This window comes from Lissotriton vulgaris, chromosome 12 (genome assembly GCF_964263255.1).
Source record: "Lissotriton vulgaris chromosome 12, aLisVul1.2, whole genome shotgun sequence".
Lineage (NCBI taxonomy): Eukaryota > Metazoa > Chordata > Amphibia > Caudata > Salamandridae > Lissotriton > Lissotriton vulgaris.
Window position 1 is genome coordinate 77,018,604 of NC_141700.1, and position 19,979 is coordinate 77,038,582.

The 19,979-nt window shown below is 44.9% G+C and overlaps 1 protein-coding gene across 1 annotated transcript in view; it reads right to left on the reverse strand.

The window, feature by feature from the left end:
- Window positions 1–19,979, reverse strand: part of ZAP70 (zeta chain of T cell receptor associated protein kinase 70) — a 126,320-nt gene that overhangs the window by 68,055 nt on the left and 38,286 nt on the right. Inside the window, exons 2-7 of the mRNA XM_086947209.1 lie at window positions 14,233–14,687; window positions 5,683–5,843; window positions 3,740–3,878; window positions 3,231–3,312; window positions 2,092–2,129; window positions 751–799 (exon numbers count right to left, since the gene is read on the reverse strand). Of these exons, the coding sequence (XP_086803335.1) occupies window positions 751–799; window positions 2,092–2,129; window positions 3,231–3,312; window positions 3,740–3,878; window positions 5,683–5,843; window positions 14,233–14,634 (871 nt within the window). The 5' untranslated portion in view covers window positions 14,635–14,687. The remainder of the gene's footprint in view (window positions 1–750; window positions 800–2,091; window positions 2,130–3,230; window positions 3,313–3,739; window positions 3,879–5,682; window positions 5,844–14,232; window positions 14,688–19,979) is intronic.

The following is a 19,979-nucleotide window of genomic DNA, read 5'->3' on the forward strand; positions in this document are numbered from 1 at the left end:
GACGGAAGGTGATTCTCTTGTTGACCGGGAGCCAGTGCAGATCTCTCAGGTGTCCAGGGATGTGGCTGCGACGGGGGATGTCCAGGATGAGTCGTGCTGAGGCGTTCTGAATCCGCTGAAGTCTTTTCTGGAGTTTGGCGGTGGTTCCGGCGTAGAGGGAGTTGCCGTAGTCCAGACGGCTGATGACGAGGGCCTGGGTGACCGTCTTCCTGGTCTCGGTGGGGATCCACCGGAAGATCTTACGTAGCATGCGCAGGATGTTGAAGCACGACGAGGAGACGGCGTTGACTTGTTTGGTCATGGAGAGGGAGGAGTCTAGGATGAAGCCCAGGTTGCGTGCGTGGTCCGTTGGTTTGGGTGCGCTGCCTAGGGCGGGGGGCCACCAGGAGTCGTCCCAGGCGGAGGGTGAAGATCCCAGGATGAGGACTTCCGTCTTGTCCGAGGTCAGTTTCAGGCGGCTGTTCATCATCCACTTGGCTACGTCTGTCATCCCTTCGTGTAGGTTGGCTCTGGCGGTGGCGGGGTTGTTGGTGAGGGAGAGGATCAGCTGGGTGTCGTCGGCGTATGAGATGATGTTGAGGTTTTAACACCAGGTCCCAGATTATCAAATTTTAGGCGACAGTATTTAAAATGGAAGAAATGTGACTGCAAGAACACTTGGTTTTGAGGTCATGGACTCAATACTGACTTTAAAGTTGATGTGTGGTCATTAATCAGAATTAGATACAAGTTGTGGCATTGATAGCTTACCTTTGAAGGTAGGTTCTGGTGTGTAACCATCTATACCAGCTCCAAGCCGCTATATGGAAGACATAAACAGAGCACAGTATGTTTGTTGAACACTAAAATATACAAAAATGTTAACCCCTTCACATTCAACTTCAAAAGATGGATTAGAAGTCTACCACTAATAATCTAAGGGCTGTACGCTTGATGTAGCAGGGGCTGATACATCCAGTTAGGTTTGCAACTTTGTTCCCTGTCATCAGAACTTTGTGTGGGTCTGGGCTTTCATTTAACAACCCAATATATTCTTGGAGTTTTAATCTTATTGTGCCATTTAATAAATTTCATTATAACACCCTGACAGCAAAGGACTTAAAACATGATGCCCTGCTGACCTGGAGTGATGTGTAAAACCTACATCAAGAGGATTGCTGTGCTGGATCTCTGAAATGTAACCTCGCCATTAACCTTTCGGCACTTAGTCCCAAAAACACCTTCATATATGATCACTGGGTAGTCTGGTCAAAAACCCTTTCTAAATGTCGGTGAAACTTAGTACAAAAACGGATTCCTTACCCAGGGTCATTTCCCTTTTCCATTTTCCTCTTTCAATTTCTCTGTCTACACCCACCTGATATGTCCATCTAATATGGATTCAGACTCCTATTTTTGTACATTTTCAGGTACACGATCCTCTCTTAACCAATCCCTGCCTCTCTGTTAGTCGCCGATTTGAATATCCTGACCAGGGAATTTGACCCATGGTGCAAAGTTATGTTGAAGAGGTACCTCTAGAACTTCTAAGATGTCTTCTGTTGCAGGTCATCATGATACATACAGGTCTGGACTCCTCGAGCAGCAAGGTCATCTTCACAAATATCTCCTGTACCTTGCAATCATGTACTATATGTTAAAGTAGATCCAAAATCAATACCAGTGTTCTGTCCTGCGCTACTCAGTCTAAAATCTGTATTGCTCTACTGCTCAGTGGAGAATTCCAGTTACATTTTGACCATTACTTTGCCATCTATGAATAGGGTTACCCCTGCGTTGTTCCAATCTTGATCTACAGCTTAACATAAATTAAAATCCTATCCGACTACTACTAAGAATTCTTTGGACTCTACCTTTCCTCCCGACTATGACTTAAGCCCTGAGTGCAACGTTAAAGGCAAAGATCAATTTCTTCAGAGGTTTTTCATGCGCCATCTCTGGGAGATGGCTATAAGAGAGCTGAAACCTCTTCTGTTGGCTGTGATGGACAAATGTACATTTTCCGAATGATAACGCAAAGCTGTACCATCAATGCATGGATAAGTCAGCTTCAAAGTATTTTTATCATTAGATGTTTTTATCGGTACTCACATTCCTTGGCAGCGACGGTGGAGCGGGTGCCCCAGCACCTAAAGAAAAGAGAAGTACATGATATCAGATCATGTGCATACCCTCAAATCATATTTTCTATCAAAACTGTTGCACCTAAAACTCTATTTACAACTTTTACAACATTCTTTATGGGGAATTTCTCCAAATGGGCCATTAAGCATCACTTGCGATGTTCCATGGGGCATCTCTCGAGATATGCTACGGGCTGTCTCTTGAGATGTGAGTCTGAGCATCAGAGATGCCCATGGGGTGTCTAATAAGCTGCATCATGGGCCATCATGTGAGCTGTTCCCAGGTGTGTCTCTCAAAGAGTGCTATGAGCATCTCTTGCAATGCGCTATCAAGCATTTTTCAAGATGTCCCATAGAGAATCTCAAAAGATGTGTCATTGGGGCATATTTAAGGGATGTGCTGTGCTGAGGGGCATCCTTTGGGATGTGCTGCAGGTTGTCTTTTGAAATGTGCCATACAGCATCTTTCAACATGTGCCATGGATCACCGCTCCTTAAAGATAGCAAAAGTCCTCCTAGGGGCCATTAGGTATGAACTAAAATAATACGTTCAATGATTGTATTGAATCCAATCTAGTGCCCAACATATGTACATATGACTTTCAGGAGACCTGAAATGTATAGAGTTTATATACAATATCAGAAATAATGAAACCAGCAGATACAAGGGGTGGCTGCGTACAAAGGGTTTACGGTTAACAACATGGATGCTCTGTAAAATAGAGAGATCACATGGGGCAAGCGAGTGAAACAATAAAACAGCCCAATAAAGTGATCGACAACCAAGGCGGTAGCACAAGGATAAAGACATTGGTCGGCACAGACTGCTTACAAAAAATGATGGCCATGTTTGAGCTCTCACAACACGTCCTGAGTTTATTAATTGAGCCTGGCTCTGATTAGTCCTTTGATGTATTAGCCTATTTGACCGTCCTTGTGTATATCGCCTTGGTTATTGATCAATTTATTGATTTATTGTTTCACTCCCTTGCACCGTCTTATCACTCTTAAAGTAGACTTCATTGGATTGAGTGGGACAACATGTCAGTAAATGTGGCCTTCTGTGCCACCAAGCACTGTGGCGCTTCAGCCCACACAGCTACTCACCGAAGGGAAGATTGGGGTTCGGGCAGCTCTCCTTGAGACTGTAGATCACCCCATCTGGTTTCATTTTCAGGTACTCAACAAGCTTTGAAAGAGAGAGACAGTCAAGCGTCAAGCAAGAGGCATAACATTTACAGAAAACATGCACAGATGTGGCAACTATCTTTCACAAATAAACATTGCTAGCCATTTCTCACAAACCTCTGTTTGTCAAGGGTTATTATTAATGTCACCTAATTATCAAATTCTGTGTTTCCCACCCAAATTAAAAATTTAACACTCCACAAGCATCAGATCCCTTACTTTCAGAACTGGGTCCTATAACATTCAAAAGGCAACACAGCATGGTTCACAATTAACAAAGTAAATATATACCCTAGACTTTCCAAACACATATTCAAATTACATTGGATAATTTGTAGTTTTTATGGTAACAGCATTGTAAAGCCTCAGATCTCAATTGGTTGGCAGAACCAGGGTAGTCTGCCCCCTTATCCCTTCTAGGATCTTACCTGCCATAGGGTGTCAAACTTAGTCCCTTCCGGGATGGCGTACCTTCCAGACTTATCGTGGTCAATGAGGTAATGGTAGGCAGTTTTCCCATAGATGATGGCGAGTGAATATGAGTTGTTTTTACCTCTTTGTCTCAGTCTAGGGAAAAAAGTGAGTGAAAACAATCACTAATTTAGTTATTTATTTGATACATTTTCTGGAGTAACAATATTTTGCCTTTTAGACACTTTTGAGCGCCCTCCGATTATGTAAAAATTCAGACGGAGAAATTGCTCAGAGCTTTATTTGGCATCTTGATGAGGAGTTGTCAAAGACAGCAACGCTACAACAACACTACAAACTAAGGAGGTCATTACAATGTTGAGCGGAATGCCTTCCCCCCGATACCACACCGGTCATGGGACCGACTGACACCCGGTCGGTGGTCCTAACCGCCTCATTAGGATGTGACTGAACACTGTTCGGTCGCATTCCTACATTTTACTGTGGCAGCATGCATTCCGGCCGTAAACCGGCCAGATACTGGCTCCTATAGTGAAATGGGAGGTGTGGTTCATCCCTGCACCTCAAGGTGCCTGCCCCAGGGTGCAAGGATCAACAGGGGGGCCGTGCACCCAAGGGGGCCCTGCTGGGGGCCCCCAAAAACGCTTTCTGACATGGTATCCATGTTGGACAGACCGGCATGGAAACCATGTCAGAAATCGACATCGTGATCTCAAGGGCGGAAAGGCCCACCCATGAGATTACAGCCTGGCTTCTGACTGGTGGACAGGCTCTCTGAGCCCATCTGAAGCCAGCCGAATGGCCGGCTGGTTTCCTTTTCGACTGCCTCCATCGTAATTAGGCGGTCGGAAAGGAAACTGAACAGCCCATTACGATGCGGCTGTAAAGACTTCGACCGCAGGTCGGAGCCTTTACGAGCCTCACCGTAATCACCCCTTAAGTCTACAAGTAGCTGAAGTCAAAGCAAACCCTATGGGACTTTGTAGAAATATGAAATTGAGTATTTGATAACCAAATAGAACTATTGAAATCTGATTACTGCTTTAGTGGATTTCTATGTTTTTTCTTGCAGGATGGTCCCATACTTATATGAAAAACTAATTTGGATCATCACAATAAGAGTGTCAGTAAAACACATGTAGCCAATGCGGTAAATAGTAGTTGTTATTTAGGCACAATGTTTTGTTCAGTCGAGCAAAAGCAATAGTTTTAACACAAAATAGTTGGTAAAAACAGCTACAAGCTTTCAATACATAGATATTTACAACAAATTAAGTTCATAGACAGGTAGTGTAGACAAACAGAAAAAGCAACAACAGTGATGTACCAAATTGATAAATGATTAACAATATGTGATGACAATATTCGTATAATTTAGAGAAGAGCAATGCAGAACTGGAATTCAAAATTCTAATGGTGGTTCGACTCTGTACGGTGATCCTGCAGAGCCTTCCTCAGGACATAAGGGCATCCTCTTCTAGACCATCATGTCACCATAATTCAGTCTTACACCAAGAATCAAAAGAATGCTGTCAAGAATTTGAAAGCGTTACTGATAATGAATGACTTAACAGATATACAGATGTTGAGCAGGAACTAGAAATAAGAATTGGGTAAAAGTTTGAAACTTCATCAAATCACCAACAACATTCACATGGGTTGTTGCTGTGGGCAAGCAATTGTTGGTAGGAAAGGGATTACATTAATTTGTGCAAATGCTCAAGCTTTTTTGGGGTTGGAATGGGCTGTTTGTGAACAGTGTATTGACCTAAAGTATATGTCTTCTTTCTGGAATCTGTCTTTTTGATTAAAGGCCAACATAAACCTCATTAGTCCTCCTTTAGTATCATTCAGATCCCTGACTACACAACGTCTGTGAAGGTTACGAAAATCATTGATACTCATGACAGCAAACAATTATTACATTCCCACAACTCACAAGAATTTGCCATCTGGTTGTGCTCCTGAATAAAGCCTCCTCTCTGCTTCCTCTCGAGATATTGCTCCATGGAACCATGGCATCCTCTCATGGGCAGTGGTGGCAATAAGCTTCTCCACCTGAGGTGCTTGACTTATGATCGCCTGCTCTAAGGCATCACCCTACAATCACAAAACAAAAAATAGTAGAACTGGTCAATTTGGACCACAAGTCACTGAAAAAAGTTCCAGTGAGTAATAGCTAAGCAATATGTTAGTGTACGAAAGTCATCCCTTTTGCACTGATCTCTACCTTTATTTGACTGATGCTGGTGGTTACTAACTCTGAAAGTGCCCTGGGCTCTGCAAACCAGGCCAAGGGCCAATTCTGTGTCCTCTAAAGCTAAATTGTAATTGGTATATGTAGGAGAGTAGGGTCTGCAATCCTATGATCACCCGGACTTTTTGCTTTTGTTTCACTGGTTTACGACTTTCTCGGGCTGTGGGCCTGCCAATCAGACCCACAGCCTAGCTGTTCTCTCGCTAAATTGATGTGTGTACCTTAGGTGCATTACCCAATTGGAACTGGGCCACCCTGTCAGACCCTGTAACTCAGGGCATCGGTGTACCCAGGGCCTACCAGGGGCTGAAGCATGTATTATGCCACCCCTGGATGGCCATCTAAATCTGACACAACTGGCTGCACGACAGCTGGGGCAACGTGGCGTACTCGCCCGTTGCTGTAGGTATAGTATCCCTATATCTAACCTTAAAAATGGACACCCGAGTTCCTATCAGTCACTCCTATGGCAGGCCTTGACAATCCTGAAGGCAGAGTGCGTGGAACCGTGTGAATTGAGCTCTGGCACGAGCCGAGCCCGGTTGCAGCTAGCGGAACCAAGACCCAATGGCTGTTCCATGATAACGCGTACCATATCGGTAACTTCGGTATCGCTTTATCAAGACATGTCGAGTAAGGTGTCATACGAATCAGGATGCTGCCCCCTCACCAATTCTGGCGACGAGGTTAGCATTCCCCCCTTCTAGAGGGACACGACATGTACGTAACTGTGAACCCCGGTTAAAGTTAACTGAAGCCTCAGCTCCACAAAATGGATGCTGCCACCACAGACACGAGTCTGACCTCCTGCTGCTGGGAGTCCTTCCAGCGAGGAGAGCTTGGACAAAGGGTTTCCTGTCCGGGGCGGTGTTCGCACCATCTCAGACAGGGTTTTGTGTATTCTGGGTAGGTAGGGCTTTGCAGGAAGGTGACTGCAGAGTGGCACCCCGGTGCTCACTACGCATCTGCCGGCTAGAACCAGTTCCAGGGGTACGCAGCCCCTGACCTGGGGAAAGTCCGGCAGGGGAGAGGGGTGTAACTACCCCCCTTCCTGGTCCCACCCCTAGGGCAGGACCTAGTCATGTACCCACCCCTTTCTTTAGGATAAAGGCAGGAGCGGGGACCCTTCCAAATTAGATCATCTTTGAATCAAGAACTACTTTCTACGAAAGGACATTCGAGACTCTTCTCAAGATTTCTCCCTTGTGGCTAAGGAGTAGTCACCCTGCACCCGCAGGCACCATCTAAGAACTCTGCGGTTTGCTGCAAGTCCTTCCTCAGGAATCCGACGACCCAGCTCAACGAGAACCGGCTTCCCTGGCACCTCTGACCTCTACTCACATCGTCAGCTCAGCTGAGATCTGTGGGTGCGACGAGACCTCGAGGGACCGGCCATCATCAAAACCTGCACGCTTTCTTAAACCAGCACGATCACCGAAGGAATCCTCTGGTGAGTGCTCTGGGGTCCGAGAAGCCCCGACCCTGAGCTGCTCCAGCATCGAAGTGCAGTCTCCCAGCATCTCCACGATCTGCGTGGGGCCCTTCTGCTTTGCCGCTCAGCACATGGTCCGGTTACTAGCCGCTGGCTTGTGACCTCCTTGACGACATCCGACAACCACCGCTGCTGGTCTGGTTGCTCCAGACCGGCCTTTGCTCCCTTTTACGAGAGGAGCACCCCGAACCTTCCTGGTCCACTCACGACGCCATTTTAGGCCCACCACGTGGCCCTGAAATCTGCCAAGGCTTGTTGCCCCAATCCTGGGCCCAGCGACGCCGACAGCATCAACCTTCGTGGGACAGCTCGCACCTCCATCCTGGTCGCCGACAACGCCTCCTGGTCCGTGAGACTGCAGAGCCTAGCGTCACCCACTCACCTAGTCGAGGTGACGGCCATCCGGTGCCCTCCTGGTACCCTCTGACTACTGGCTAGTAGTACGAACTTGGTCCCCTCTGCTTTCAGGTATCAACGACCTCTGATCCAGGCTTGGATCTCTACGAACTATTCTAGTGCAGCCGCAGCCCTTGTGGCTAGGTAACTCCGGCATTTTGGTGCCCGCATAGCCTCCTTACTTAAGGGTCCCGAGTCCCTCGCTTCCGACTTGCCTTATCGGGTCCGCCCGAGACCACTAAACTTTCCGTGCCCTCGGGCACTTGTATTGATTGTGCACTTGAAGTATTTTCCTAAGAGTTTTGTTCTGTGCTTAGTACCCTGTCCTCATAAAGAGTACAGGGCTGTTGTGATTCTAATAAATATACTGTTTATTTACATAACACTTGTGTGGTGTCCTTTCACTTGATGTTCACTTGATGTTCAAGGGGTATGTGATGGTATAACAGCTGGCTTAACACGCCCTCTAGAGTTTAGCCCGAAGACTGCTCGTATCCACGCTACTAGGATAGCTGGTCTAAGGTTGACTTACAACCAATCACCATAAGGCTCGTTTGGACCGATGCATAGTGGTCGCTAGAATAGTGAACACTGCATATCGGGCCAACTTCTCACAGTATAATTCTAACTGGCCAAGACAACCTACCTGTAAGTCCCTAGTATATGGTAGGGCATGTAGGTTTAGAGACCCCAGAGGATTACTGCACTTAAGTGTGCACTACTGTGGTGTTTGGTGTCATTTTAAGGCCAGGCGTGCCTTGCTGGCTGGTTTTAACCCCTTGGCTGCTGGGGTAATTTTCCTGCTGTGCCGGGGGCGGGCGCGCACAGCGCCCCGGTGCTCATGACGAGCTCAGCTCGTCATGAGCTACAGTGCTCCTGTGCTCATTACGAGCTCAGCTCGTCACGGCCACACCCGTTTCAATAGAACGTTCAGCACAGCAGGGGAATTATCCCAGCGTGCGAGCGTTCTAAGGGCCATGACGAGCTCAGCTCGTCATGAGCACCGGAGCACTGTAGCTCATGACGAGCTGAGCTCATCATGAGCATGCAAGGGGTTAAAATAAATCGATGTTCAAATTCGACTATGGAATTAAACGTAATTCCAAAGTCCAAAACTACCTTTGTATAACTTATACGTCAACCCTGAGGTCTGCCCTAGGTGCTGTACGGGTAGAGTGCATTTTTATGAAAAGTGGGGACAATATAAAAGATGTTTTATATGCCCTGTATGGAAAAACAGCCAACGTCGTTTTTTCTCTATTGTAGTGCTGCTAGCCCCATAGGATAACATGGAGAAGGCTTTGTCAAACTTAATGAAGTCTAACTTTTGATTGGAGTTAGGTAGACATATCATTCAAATTATCAAAGTGACAGTTACAATAAATCCAACCACTTTCCACTGTCAGATATATTACAGCTATTACATGAAAGTAATTTTAGAATTACTATCCTGAAGGTACCTAAAGGAGCCCTGTAACAGCCTCTTCTGATTGGTCAGCCTTTTGATAGCCTGGGCCAAGTGGCTCCCTGGGTAGGTGTGAAGAAGCCTGTAGCTGCAACAATACAGCCATTTGGTGGTAGGAGATTTGCTTTCTAGAGAAGCTAGGGAGAGGAAGGAAGCTGGGTAGATAAGCTGGACTTCAAAGGTATGAGGCTGTTCAGAAAACAAATGTGACTGGACCCAGACCCCCCCTACTTACTAGAACTTGATCTACAGCCAGATGGGAGCCCCCCTAATTAGATTAGGAGAGAGGTTAGAAGGGGAGCGTAGTCAGATGTTAGTCACACCTCTGGGTTGGGTTACACAGAAACAGACACCAAGAAGAGAATTTCTTCATTTTGACTTTTGGCAAAAAAGTGCATCCTGAGTCAATAATATGCCACCCGGCACAGCAAGTGGTCAGAGCAGAGGGAGATTAGTTTGCTCCGTTTGGTTAGGTTGTGCTCCCTCTTGCCAGCCCAGTATGGAGGATACAATGGGAGAGCTGCAGGAACTCCTCAGAACAATGCCTGGAACAATAGAAGAAGAAAGACTTTCCTGCTGAACTCTTGGACTGCACCACAGAAGGCTTGCACTCAGAAGGACACACTTGCTGCACTCACAAGTCTCCAAAAGAAAGGACTGTGCCTGGCTCAAAGGAACAGAAATGGACTCCCTGATCAGCAAGGCACAACAGAGCTGAAAGAAGTCATCTGCAAAGCTAAAGAGCGGATCAGCCCAGCTGACCAAGTGGCAACTGGATTTTTCATGACTGAGCATGTGCAATGTGGGACAATGAGTCCTAGTCTCCAAGAAGCAATCCAGAGTCTCTGAGCCCTTGGTTGGAGATACTGAACCATTATTTTCATCAAAGGAATTCAAAAACAATCCGATCTCAAACTTAGGAAACTTTCTGCAAAGTTTTGCAGAAAAGCTCCAAGAGGAGACCGGCTCGATGTCGAGAGTCAAGCCGCTGTCTTTGAACACAAATCGGCCTGACCGTGCTGATTTGTCACACTGAAAAGCTCCAGAGCTCCTCGCCATCGACGGCGAGGAAAAAGACTTCCAGGGGTTCACAGAGGCATTGCACTGTAGCAGGCCACCATAGTCTATTTGAACTTTGGATCTGATAGGCCTGAGGACCGGCCAAAGAGTCCGTCGACAAGAGAAAAGTTTCAAGAAAAAGATTAAGTCCAAAGGTAAACTTTTAACTGGGACCTAGCCCTCATTCTACCTGATCCACGCTTCATTACGGTCGGCCTAAAACTTTGACTTTGTCCTGGTTCAGAACAGCGAGATAGCCGCTTTCAGCTTTTAGGTACCAGAATGCCCAATTTTTTATTTACATTTTATAAATTCATATCTCTGGTTCCCTACATTGGATTTTTGAGCTTTGGTGATATTAAATACTTTACACATATCTGTCTCCTAAGATAAGCCAACTTCCCCTTTGCCAAGCTACCAAGGGTTCAGCAAGGAATAATTTATTGAGACTTGACTGGACCTATTTGTGTTTGTGGTATTATTACTAACTGAAGGTGAACACCCCCACCTACTAGTAATCCACTTTCCTGCAATTAGGCATTCATTTTATGTAGACAAGTCATCCAAAATGGTGGCTTGTAAAACATAGTATTTCCTAAAGAATAGTTAAAGAACAATTGCAGATGTTATATTTCATATTATCAATTTTTTAGAGAATGGTATTTACTACCACAACAGCCACTTGCCTTCTAACTTCGTATTAAAATAATAATACATCCAGCCGCCTAAATCAGGCAGCTACAAAGCCAGGAGTTGGAAGTAAACCGCCCCTTATTTACAAACGCTTGCGTGGGCGCTTGAGCAATGTAATGCAATTGAACACCGCACACAATGGACTGCTATATGGTAAGTAAATGTCTTTTGCATAATTTATTTTTGGGGGGAGTTTTATATGGTACGAACTCTAGCCGAAGGTATCAGAGCGCTTTACATGAGCACCAGTTCCGCTACAGACGGAAACATTAATTTTGTTAGGCACGGAAGAGATTAAGTGATTTCCCCAGAATCACAGGTTGTTGAGTGTCCCCGCCGAGGTTCAAAACCGGTTCCCCAGTTTCGAGGTCGCCCACTCAAGCCATTAGGCCACATCCTCTCCCCACATCATGCAGACTGAGCCCCCGCACAAAACCTTTGTAAATGGGGGCTATAGAGTTCAATTATGCAAATGTCAAGTGGTAAAGAATTGTAAAAGCGCTTGTTGTTTCTCTTTGGCTCTTAATTTTTTATAATTCAACTCTGTCTCATTTTTTTCAGTTTATCTATCATTTGGTGTGAATCTTGATAGCATTTTGCAATATTCCTTTGGACTAATGCTGCAGTGCGCAAGTTAAGACTGAAAAGTCAATGTGCTATGTCTGAATGAAGACCAGTTAAGTAAGATTTGAATTTCTGTTGACAAACGCACACAGTATCAACACATTCACTGGGATGCTAAGAGTGGGCAGGGAATCAAATTAATTGCAATTAATTTATTTGTTTATTTTTGTAAAGTGAATGCAATCGAGGTAAGGTATTTTTTGTGGTAAAAAAGTGGAAGGAGGACTAAAAACTAAATATTAGAGAGGATTACCAAAAAGATGGATTTTTATAGTTTCTGGAAAAGACGATGGTCAAAATGTGATGGTTCTGGATTCAAAGAGCATTTGAAAGGGTAAGACCAAGGACTAGAAGGCTCTACCCACATAATGTGTCCTCTTGTGTACCTTCAGACACAGAGATCTCATGCCATGACATCATGGGTCAAACAAATTGAGAAAAAGACAGAGTTGGAACAATGATAGGTCAGTTGCAGGAAGCAAAGCACTTAGGGGCAGATTTACAAGCATCTTGCGACACATTTGCGCCACCGTTGCATCACTTTTGTGATGCCGTGACAGCGTAAAAAATGTGGCTAATTTACCACGTGACGCAACTAGGGAGTTGCGTCATGATGTAAAGCCCTGTGTCCCATTATGCCTGTGGCAGGTACATTGTATGCAGGGTGGGCGTTGCCACGCAGGAAAGCCTTGTGAAAGTGACACCGTGAACTCTACAAGATTTCACTGTGCCACTTCTAGGATGCCACTGCGTCAAAACCTTGCACCTGCTTGAAGAAGGCGTATTTGGCAATCGGAGATACCGGGAGTCGCAGCTCTACAACTTTGTTCTAAACTAGATCAGAAAAAAATCAGTTCTCTCAATGTCCAAGGTGTGTTTTTCGAAGGGAATGGAAGAAAGGATCTTTCTAAGTATGCACAACAGCAGAAAATAAGAAGAGCACATACCATGGTACAAAGTTATAAAGAACGAGGTTTTTAAGACAATACCAAAGGTTTTTGACCTTGGAACTAAGTAGGAAGCTTGAGTGAAATATAGAAAAAGAGACTATTGGAAGAGGCCAAGAGGTCTCCCTATCAGCTAGGATTACAGTCTATCCTCTGCAGTTTCAAAGAATTTCCAGGTTTCTCAGGTGTCCTGGATGCCTTGGCATCTGATGCACGGTGCTCCCAGGGAGACCCCGCCCTCCGCAAGCATTGTTCCGATTTCCCCATCTGCAACACAAGACAGGCCTCCAAGCCTACAAAAGAGGCTTGAAAAACACCTCAGTGCACAGGAAACCAGAGAGCGCCTAGCTCCAGGGTTCTACTATCCTCTCACATGTGTGACTTCAATCAGTCACTGATAGTCAACGAGGAAGGTGGGATTTAATGGCCAGTGATGACGCTGACAACCTGATGGAGTACCCGTTTCAGGGTGGAGTTCCCTAGATTTTTCTGTTGTCTGGGGCTCATCTGACATCAGCAGGGCCGGACTGGCCATAGTGGGCACTGAGCATTTCCCCAGTGTGCCGCGAGGTTGGGGGCCGGTTTTGGGCCTCTGGGGGGGGGGGGCGTTTTTGTTACGCCCTCTGTAACAATATCGGCCGAAACTGGCCCTACCAAACAGCTCGACCGCACCCCCCCCCTGCCACCCAGGGGGACTGGCTGAGCAGTTTGCCAGGGATGATGTCGGTTCCCAGTCCGGCCCTGGAAATCAGGTGGCTATCAGAGATGACTGCCTTGTAGCCCTGTCTATTAATATAATGCCTTGGCGAAGCCTTCTCTGGATCTTGATTTATCTCAGATGATGGCATCAGGTGGTTTTCCTACTTGCCAGAGGTGTTACCCTGGTAGGCCTCTGAATCCCCATTCTCAAAGGATGACAGCCAAAGCTGGAGCATTGGTTGTACCCAGTTGATGTGCAGGCTGCCTTACAGGATTTCCTTTTCACAAAAGAGAAATTGAGATTTTTGGGGGCATCTCAGCTCCCTGTCCTCCTGCCATGTCAGGAGTCGGAGAACAGGCCGAATACGTACTGAGTTGAGATTAGAACTGTAAGAGTAGTTGGATAGGTTTGAGTGTATGGAGCAGTTGGGATCATTGAAACTTCTCCCTTGGAAAGTGAGTGCCTTGTTGGGATAAACAGGGACACTTGTAAGTGGCAGACGCTTAAACACATAAATTCCACAACTCCCATCAGACATGGATGACACTCCAACTGCATTGTGATTTTAGCACAGTAGCTTGGAATTATACTGTTCTATCTCCACTCAAGCGATGCACAATTGAGAATTTGTAAAAAATGAGTAAATAAACACAAACTCCTTATGATATGTTTAATATAGGATCAGCTAAAGAAAACCAGGAATAAAAACTGTCCAAAAAGCTATAAGATACTAGACATATGTTTTTTCTAGATATTGTTTCTAGAGTTTACACCACCCACCAAGACTAATTTGGATCTGGAAATATACTGACAATTCTTTGAAAGCCAGACAGGAATAGTAAAGAGACAATCATACCTCCAGTTTCCAGGTCTGTCGGACATAATCCCGTACCATGTTCTCCCGTAGGCTATCGAAGATTCCAAGTTGTATCTCCACTCCACATGGTCGATTGCACGGTTTGCGTAGGATGCAGCACAATCCATCAGGGTCCTTGGAGTAGTACTCACACACCTCAGCTGGTCCACAGTGGGCCTTTGCTCCTGCGATCGCATAGGTGCCATTCAACTGACGCTCAATGGTATAGTGATAAAAGCGCAGATCATAGACCACCGAGAGGACATAACCACCTAAGTTCCGCAGACACTGTCTCAGCAAGAACAGGCCGTCCATCATGCCAGCCAGCTTGAGGTATTCTTCCGCCTCCCTCCGGGAAATGCTGCCATAATAAAATGGCAAGTGAGTTGCTGCGTCAGGCATATTCCGACTTGCGTTATTTCTTTGAGGCACTCATAAAATCTATATGAATACACCTGAAACATCAATATAAAATATTAGGATTCAATAGTACCAAAATCAGTTTTTTTCTTTGCACTTGTTAATCACTTGTAGTTGTTGTGAAATTATGTGAGCGAGGTCTAACTTTATGTTGGAAATTTCCTGATAAATCAATATCCCTGGAGGTCAACAGTGGTGGAGTAATTTCAGTGACATGTCAGATGAGTTTTGAGTTTCTTGTGTGAACTGGCTGATTGCTGTGAGGGACGGCTTTGCTAGTCTTTCCAGTACTGGAGAGAACATTTCCTTAGAGTGATCAGTAGCGTTTCCCTTATGATATGGATCCACCTCATAGACCTTTGTCTCAACCTTGCAGTAGGTGGATAGAATATACTCAGACAGCACTGTAGCCCTTCAACCAATCAATCAATAAGGGATTTGTGAGGCGCACTACTCACCCGTGAGGGTCTCAAGGCGCTGGGGGGGTGGAATATCGGGCAGCTCCAAGTCATCCGAAAAACCAGGTCTTGAGGCTCTTCCTGAATGCTTGCAGTGTGGGGTCATTACCTTCAATGCTGGGTGACATTTTTGTTGGTGATATTTAGGGCACTAGATTTATTTCAGAGGATACTTTGACAACAATATTCTAGTGCTAAACTTCATTGGCCCTTAGTCACCATTGTGGCCGCAGAGATGGATGACAGACTGGTACCAGAAGTGGAGAAGAACCAACTCAAGATGAAGGTCCCATTCCATTTGAAATGCAGATGGAGAAGAGGATTTAGTTAAGGTTTCTTACGGTGTAATGAGATGTCGATGTGGTGGGGACCAGACATGAATAGAAGAGGTAGAGCATCTCTAGTTCCATCCCTTTGGAAGCCACAGAGAATGTTTGACGTTACAATGCATACATTTACAACGCATGCCATCACAATGCATTTTTAGAAACTACATTTACAACGCTTGTCACTACAACGCATACCATTACAACGTATATTACTTTTAGGACAACAGTAGGGTAAGTGTTGGATAGTGTAGGGGTAAAAATCACTATTCCCACTCCAGTGAGTGCAACAGTAGGGTAAGTGTTGGATAGTGTAGAAGTAAAAATTACTATTCCCACTCCAGTGAGTGCAACAGTAGAGTAAGTGTTGGATAGTGTAGGGGTAAAAATTACTATTCCCACTCCAGTGAGTGCAGCCGTAGGGTAAGTGTTAGATAGTGTATGTGATGGCATGCATTGTAGTGGCATGCATGGTAATGACATGCGTTGTAGTGACATGCGTTGTAATGGCTGCATTGTAATGGCACACGAAGGATGTTGCGTTGTAATGACTGTATTGTAAAGGTAATGCGTTGTAATGTCTGTGTTGTAAAGATTGTTTCCCGCCACAGAGGGTAAAGGAAAGAAATGAGTGAGGTAATGCAGGGTACAGCACACTTTCAATGCTACACGTGCCACAAAAATCAGGACGCATGAGGCAAGGTTAGACAATGGAGTAACAGGCAGGAATCCGGTCGTACTCCTATCCTTTTTTAGAGATGGGCGCTAATGGAAAATCATCCTACATTTTGAAGAGGGTGGTAATCCTTCTTTTAGAGAATGCTCAGCCAGTGGAGAGTCATCTGGTGGAATTACTACCGTCGTAGAGACAGCGTAGCAGAGGTAATCCAGCTGTGGCGTCTGCAATCAGTGGAAAATCCTCACACAGAGGTTCCACAGATCCCTTCACAAATCAGAGGATTTACTATTACCACTTCACTCTAAATTAGGCAGGTCTGTGACTTTGTGAATACTGGGAACAAGCAAAACTTTTATTATGCTGGTGCAATCTTGAGTAATTTCCGCCATGTAACATAATACTTGTTATGCAAAATTTTTAAACTTTTGCTCTAATGCCACTTTGTGTAATTTCAAATTTGATTACAAATTCTCTATCCCCAGAGCATGGAAACAACAAAAATTATCTGAAGACAAGTTGCTGTCATATGAAGTATCTGTATTTTTGCACTGTTTTTTTGTGATATGTCAGATTGGCATTTGGAATAATCTCAGATATTTTTTCAGAAATTTTGTGTAATTATGCAAGAGAAAATTACATTGATTTTGAAGATCCCTAAAAATGCCTGAAATCAGGGCTTAATTTTAGCTGTTGTTTGCAGGTGTTGGAAACTGGACCTCATTTTTGAGGACTAGGACTTATTTTTCATCACTATTAGACTTTGACCTGGAGCAAGAGAAAAAGACAGAAAGAAGAGAAGATGGAAAAGAAAAATAGCAAACAAAAGTGGCAAAGCAAGAAAGCAGAAAAAAAAGAATTTAAAGAATGAGATCAGGAGATAGGAAGTGTAGTGAGGTGAAGCGAACTGGCATGAGGTGGCATCAAGACTAGGCTGCCTTAGTAAGAATGAAGAATATGGCCCTGCGTTCACTACAGTAGTGTTTAGAGTGCATTAACCCAGCGGCAGCTCCTCCGCTAAGGCAGAGGAGCTTTGCCCAACTGTTGTCAGAGCAGTGGCAAAAGGAAAAATAAAATGATAATAACCCAACATAAATATCAGTTTATCTTTTGCATGGGCTACTGGGCCAGGGTAGGGTGGGGCTGGGGTCACAGGGAGGAGGAGTGGTTGCTGACCATAAGTGTGCATGACAGTTTGGCTGGCCGTCTTACCTGGGCGGCACGAGTTGTGGGGGCGGCAGCCTACCCCCGCTCTTACCTGCAACCGTGCGGGGTGGTAAATGCAGAAATCATTCACCAGAACACCCCCCTCCCCCTATGATGGCCACCGAGGGCGGCAAAGCCTGGGATCACCATGGGTGGCAAAAGGCTTAGCTGCGCCACTGTGTTGCACGGCCGGGTGGAGAACAGCCCCAAGGCTCCCAGGCACTGTCTGAGCAGCCAAACAGACCATTAAGACCAATCACGATGCTGCTGTTGTACTAGTGACAGTACCGTCAAGATTGGCTTAGGGAAGCCTGTGTGCTGCCAGGAAGAGAAGAGGATGGAGGAGAAGCTACTGCAGTAATCAGGTAAGAGATCTTTTTATTATCCTGCCCCCACCCCACCACTCCCATTCCATAGCAGCCACAACTGCATTAACCTCCACCCCTGTATTACTGATACTGGTAAACTGGTTATTCTGTGTTGAAACATTACTAAAGGATTACAAGTAATTCTTTGCAAACGCCAAACAAATGTGTCATGATATGCAGTAATCAGTGTTACCACACCGATTTCCATTCTTTTCTTTTCTGGGACCAATTCTGAGTTGACTTGAATCCTAAACCAATGTGGTTAGTGTGGACCGCTATGAAATGCCAGTATTCTCTTCAATAAACAGGATTACAATTTTAGATTTATAGAATTGGTTTGGTCTCAAATGCCAGTTCCTGCACCCTCAGTCGTCTCATTTTAAGGTTGCATTATTCTTCAAGCTACACTGATTCTGACATGTCAGTGTCTGGGCAAATTTTTGACTGTTTGTGGGCCTGTTTTGTGGTCTGGTGGGCAGGTTTCTTCTGCCATTTTCCTGATATTACCACAAACATTGCCCCAGCAACCACAAATACATGCAGTCTCCCATACCTTGCAAAACACATATACAGCATATCTTCACAAGTTCAAAACCGCCCCCGATGGCAAATGTAGACCACTTTCTTTAGCTATGTGATTTGCTAATAGGGGCCACTTTTAATTTAGTGTCTGGGCCTATTTTCTCTTAAAGCATCAAAAACCCGCTTCCCAGGGATAGGCAAGAACAACGACGAAAAAGAGATTCCCTTGGGTGAGCACTTAGCGCTATAAAATACGAGTCTGATGAGCTTTACGTATGCTGTCAGTAATTTTGAGCTAGATGTATGTGCAACTGGTCGCAAAATACTGAGTGCAATTGCGACCAGTATTTTGCAACCAGTGTGGTAATTTACAAGCGACCTATGTACTAATAAGTCGTTTTGCAAATTACTGATTTGTAGCGGGTCACAGTGTGACCTACCTCATGAATATTAATGAGGAAGATCTCAATTTGTGACCCACTAAGATTCACTGTATCACAGGGATGGTGACCTGCTAGGGTCAGCAGACCACCAACTCTGTGGTTATTTTTAATTAAAGCAATCTTTTTGTTTACATGCAGCTTGTTTTCCTTAGGAAAAACCTAACGAGATGTGTTTAAAAATAATAAATGAAATGTTTCATTTCATAAAAAATATTTTTTTAAACATCCTCAAAGGGGAAGACGTTCCAAGGGCACTTTTTCCCATTTGCGAATGAGTTACCACCAACTTGTGGTAAAGTATGAATGTTTTACAACTGCATTTCGGTTTCAAACATTAGTAGATACCACTATGATTTAGTATATGGACTGGACACCCTAAACATGCCCCTTCCAAATGCCAAATCGTTGTTAGGTCGCAAACCCAAATTGCAATTCGGTAAAGAGTTACTGAATCGCAAGTTGGGTCTGATACATTAGAAAAAGCCTTTTTGCATTCCCAAACGACCCAGCAAAAAGGCTTTGTGCATCTAGGGCCAGATGTAGGATGCAATTTATCAGTTGCAAATGGCCCATAGGGCCATTTGCGACTGATAAAATGCATTTTTCTATGTACAACCCCTATTTTACGAGTTGGTAACCTATAACTGACTCTCAAAATAGGGTTCGTGAGTTGCTATTTGGAAGGGGTGTGCCAAGGGTATCAATTTCTAATAGGGTATTGTAGGGGGATGTACGATTATTTTGTGACCGGAATGCGGTCGCAAAACAATTTGCAGTTTGCCACCTACTTCAAGTAGGTGGTAAACCAGTCCAAAACAGGAACGGGTCCCCAGGGCCCCTTCCCCATTGTGAGTGGTAGCAAAAACGTTTTTTAAGAGTAGGCAGTGGTCCCATGTTTTCTTTTTATTTTTTTTAATGCATCCCATTTGCATTCATGGAAAACGGGCTGCATTTAACAAACAAAGTTGCTTTATTTAGAAGCAAGCACAGACATGGTGGTCAGCTGTCCCCCGGAGGCCACCATCCCTGTGTTATTGCCCATTCGAATGGGTGGCAAATTGCGACCTGCCTCATGAATATTGAGGCGGCAGGTCAATTGCGACCCCATTGAGAACTGCTAACGTGTCTGAGACACATCAGTACATTTCATTTTGCGAGTCTCTAAAAAATCGCAATTAGAAACTCGCAAAATCAAATGGTCTTACACCTGGCCCCTAGTCCTTTAAGTGTTGTGAGGCGGATCTTAGCTGCATGACATACTTTACAAAATGAAAAGTAAAAAATGAACAGGTGCGAAGGGTGCACTGTTACACGCCACAGCACATACC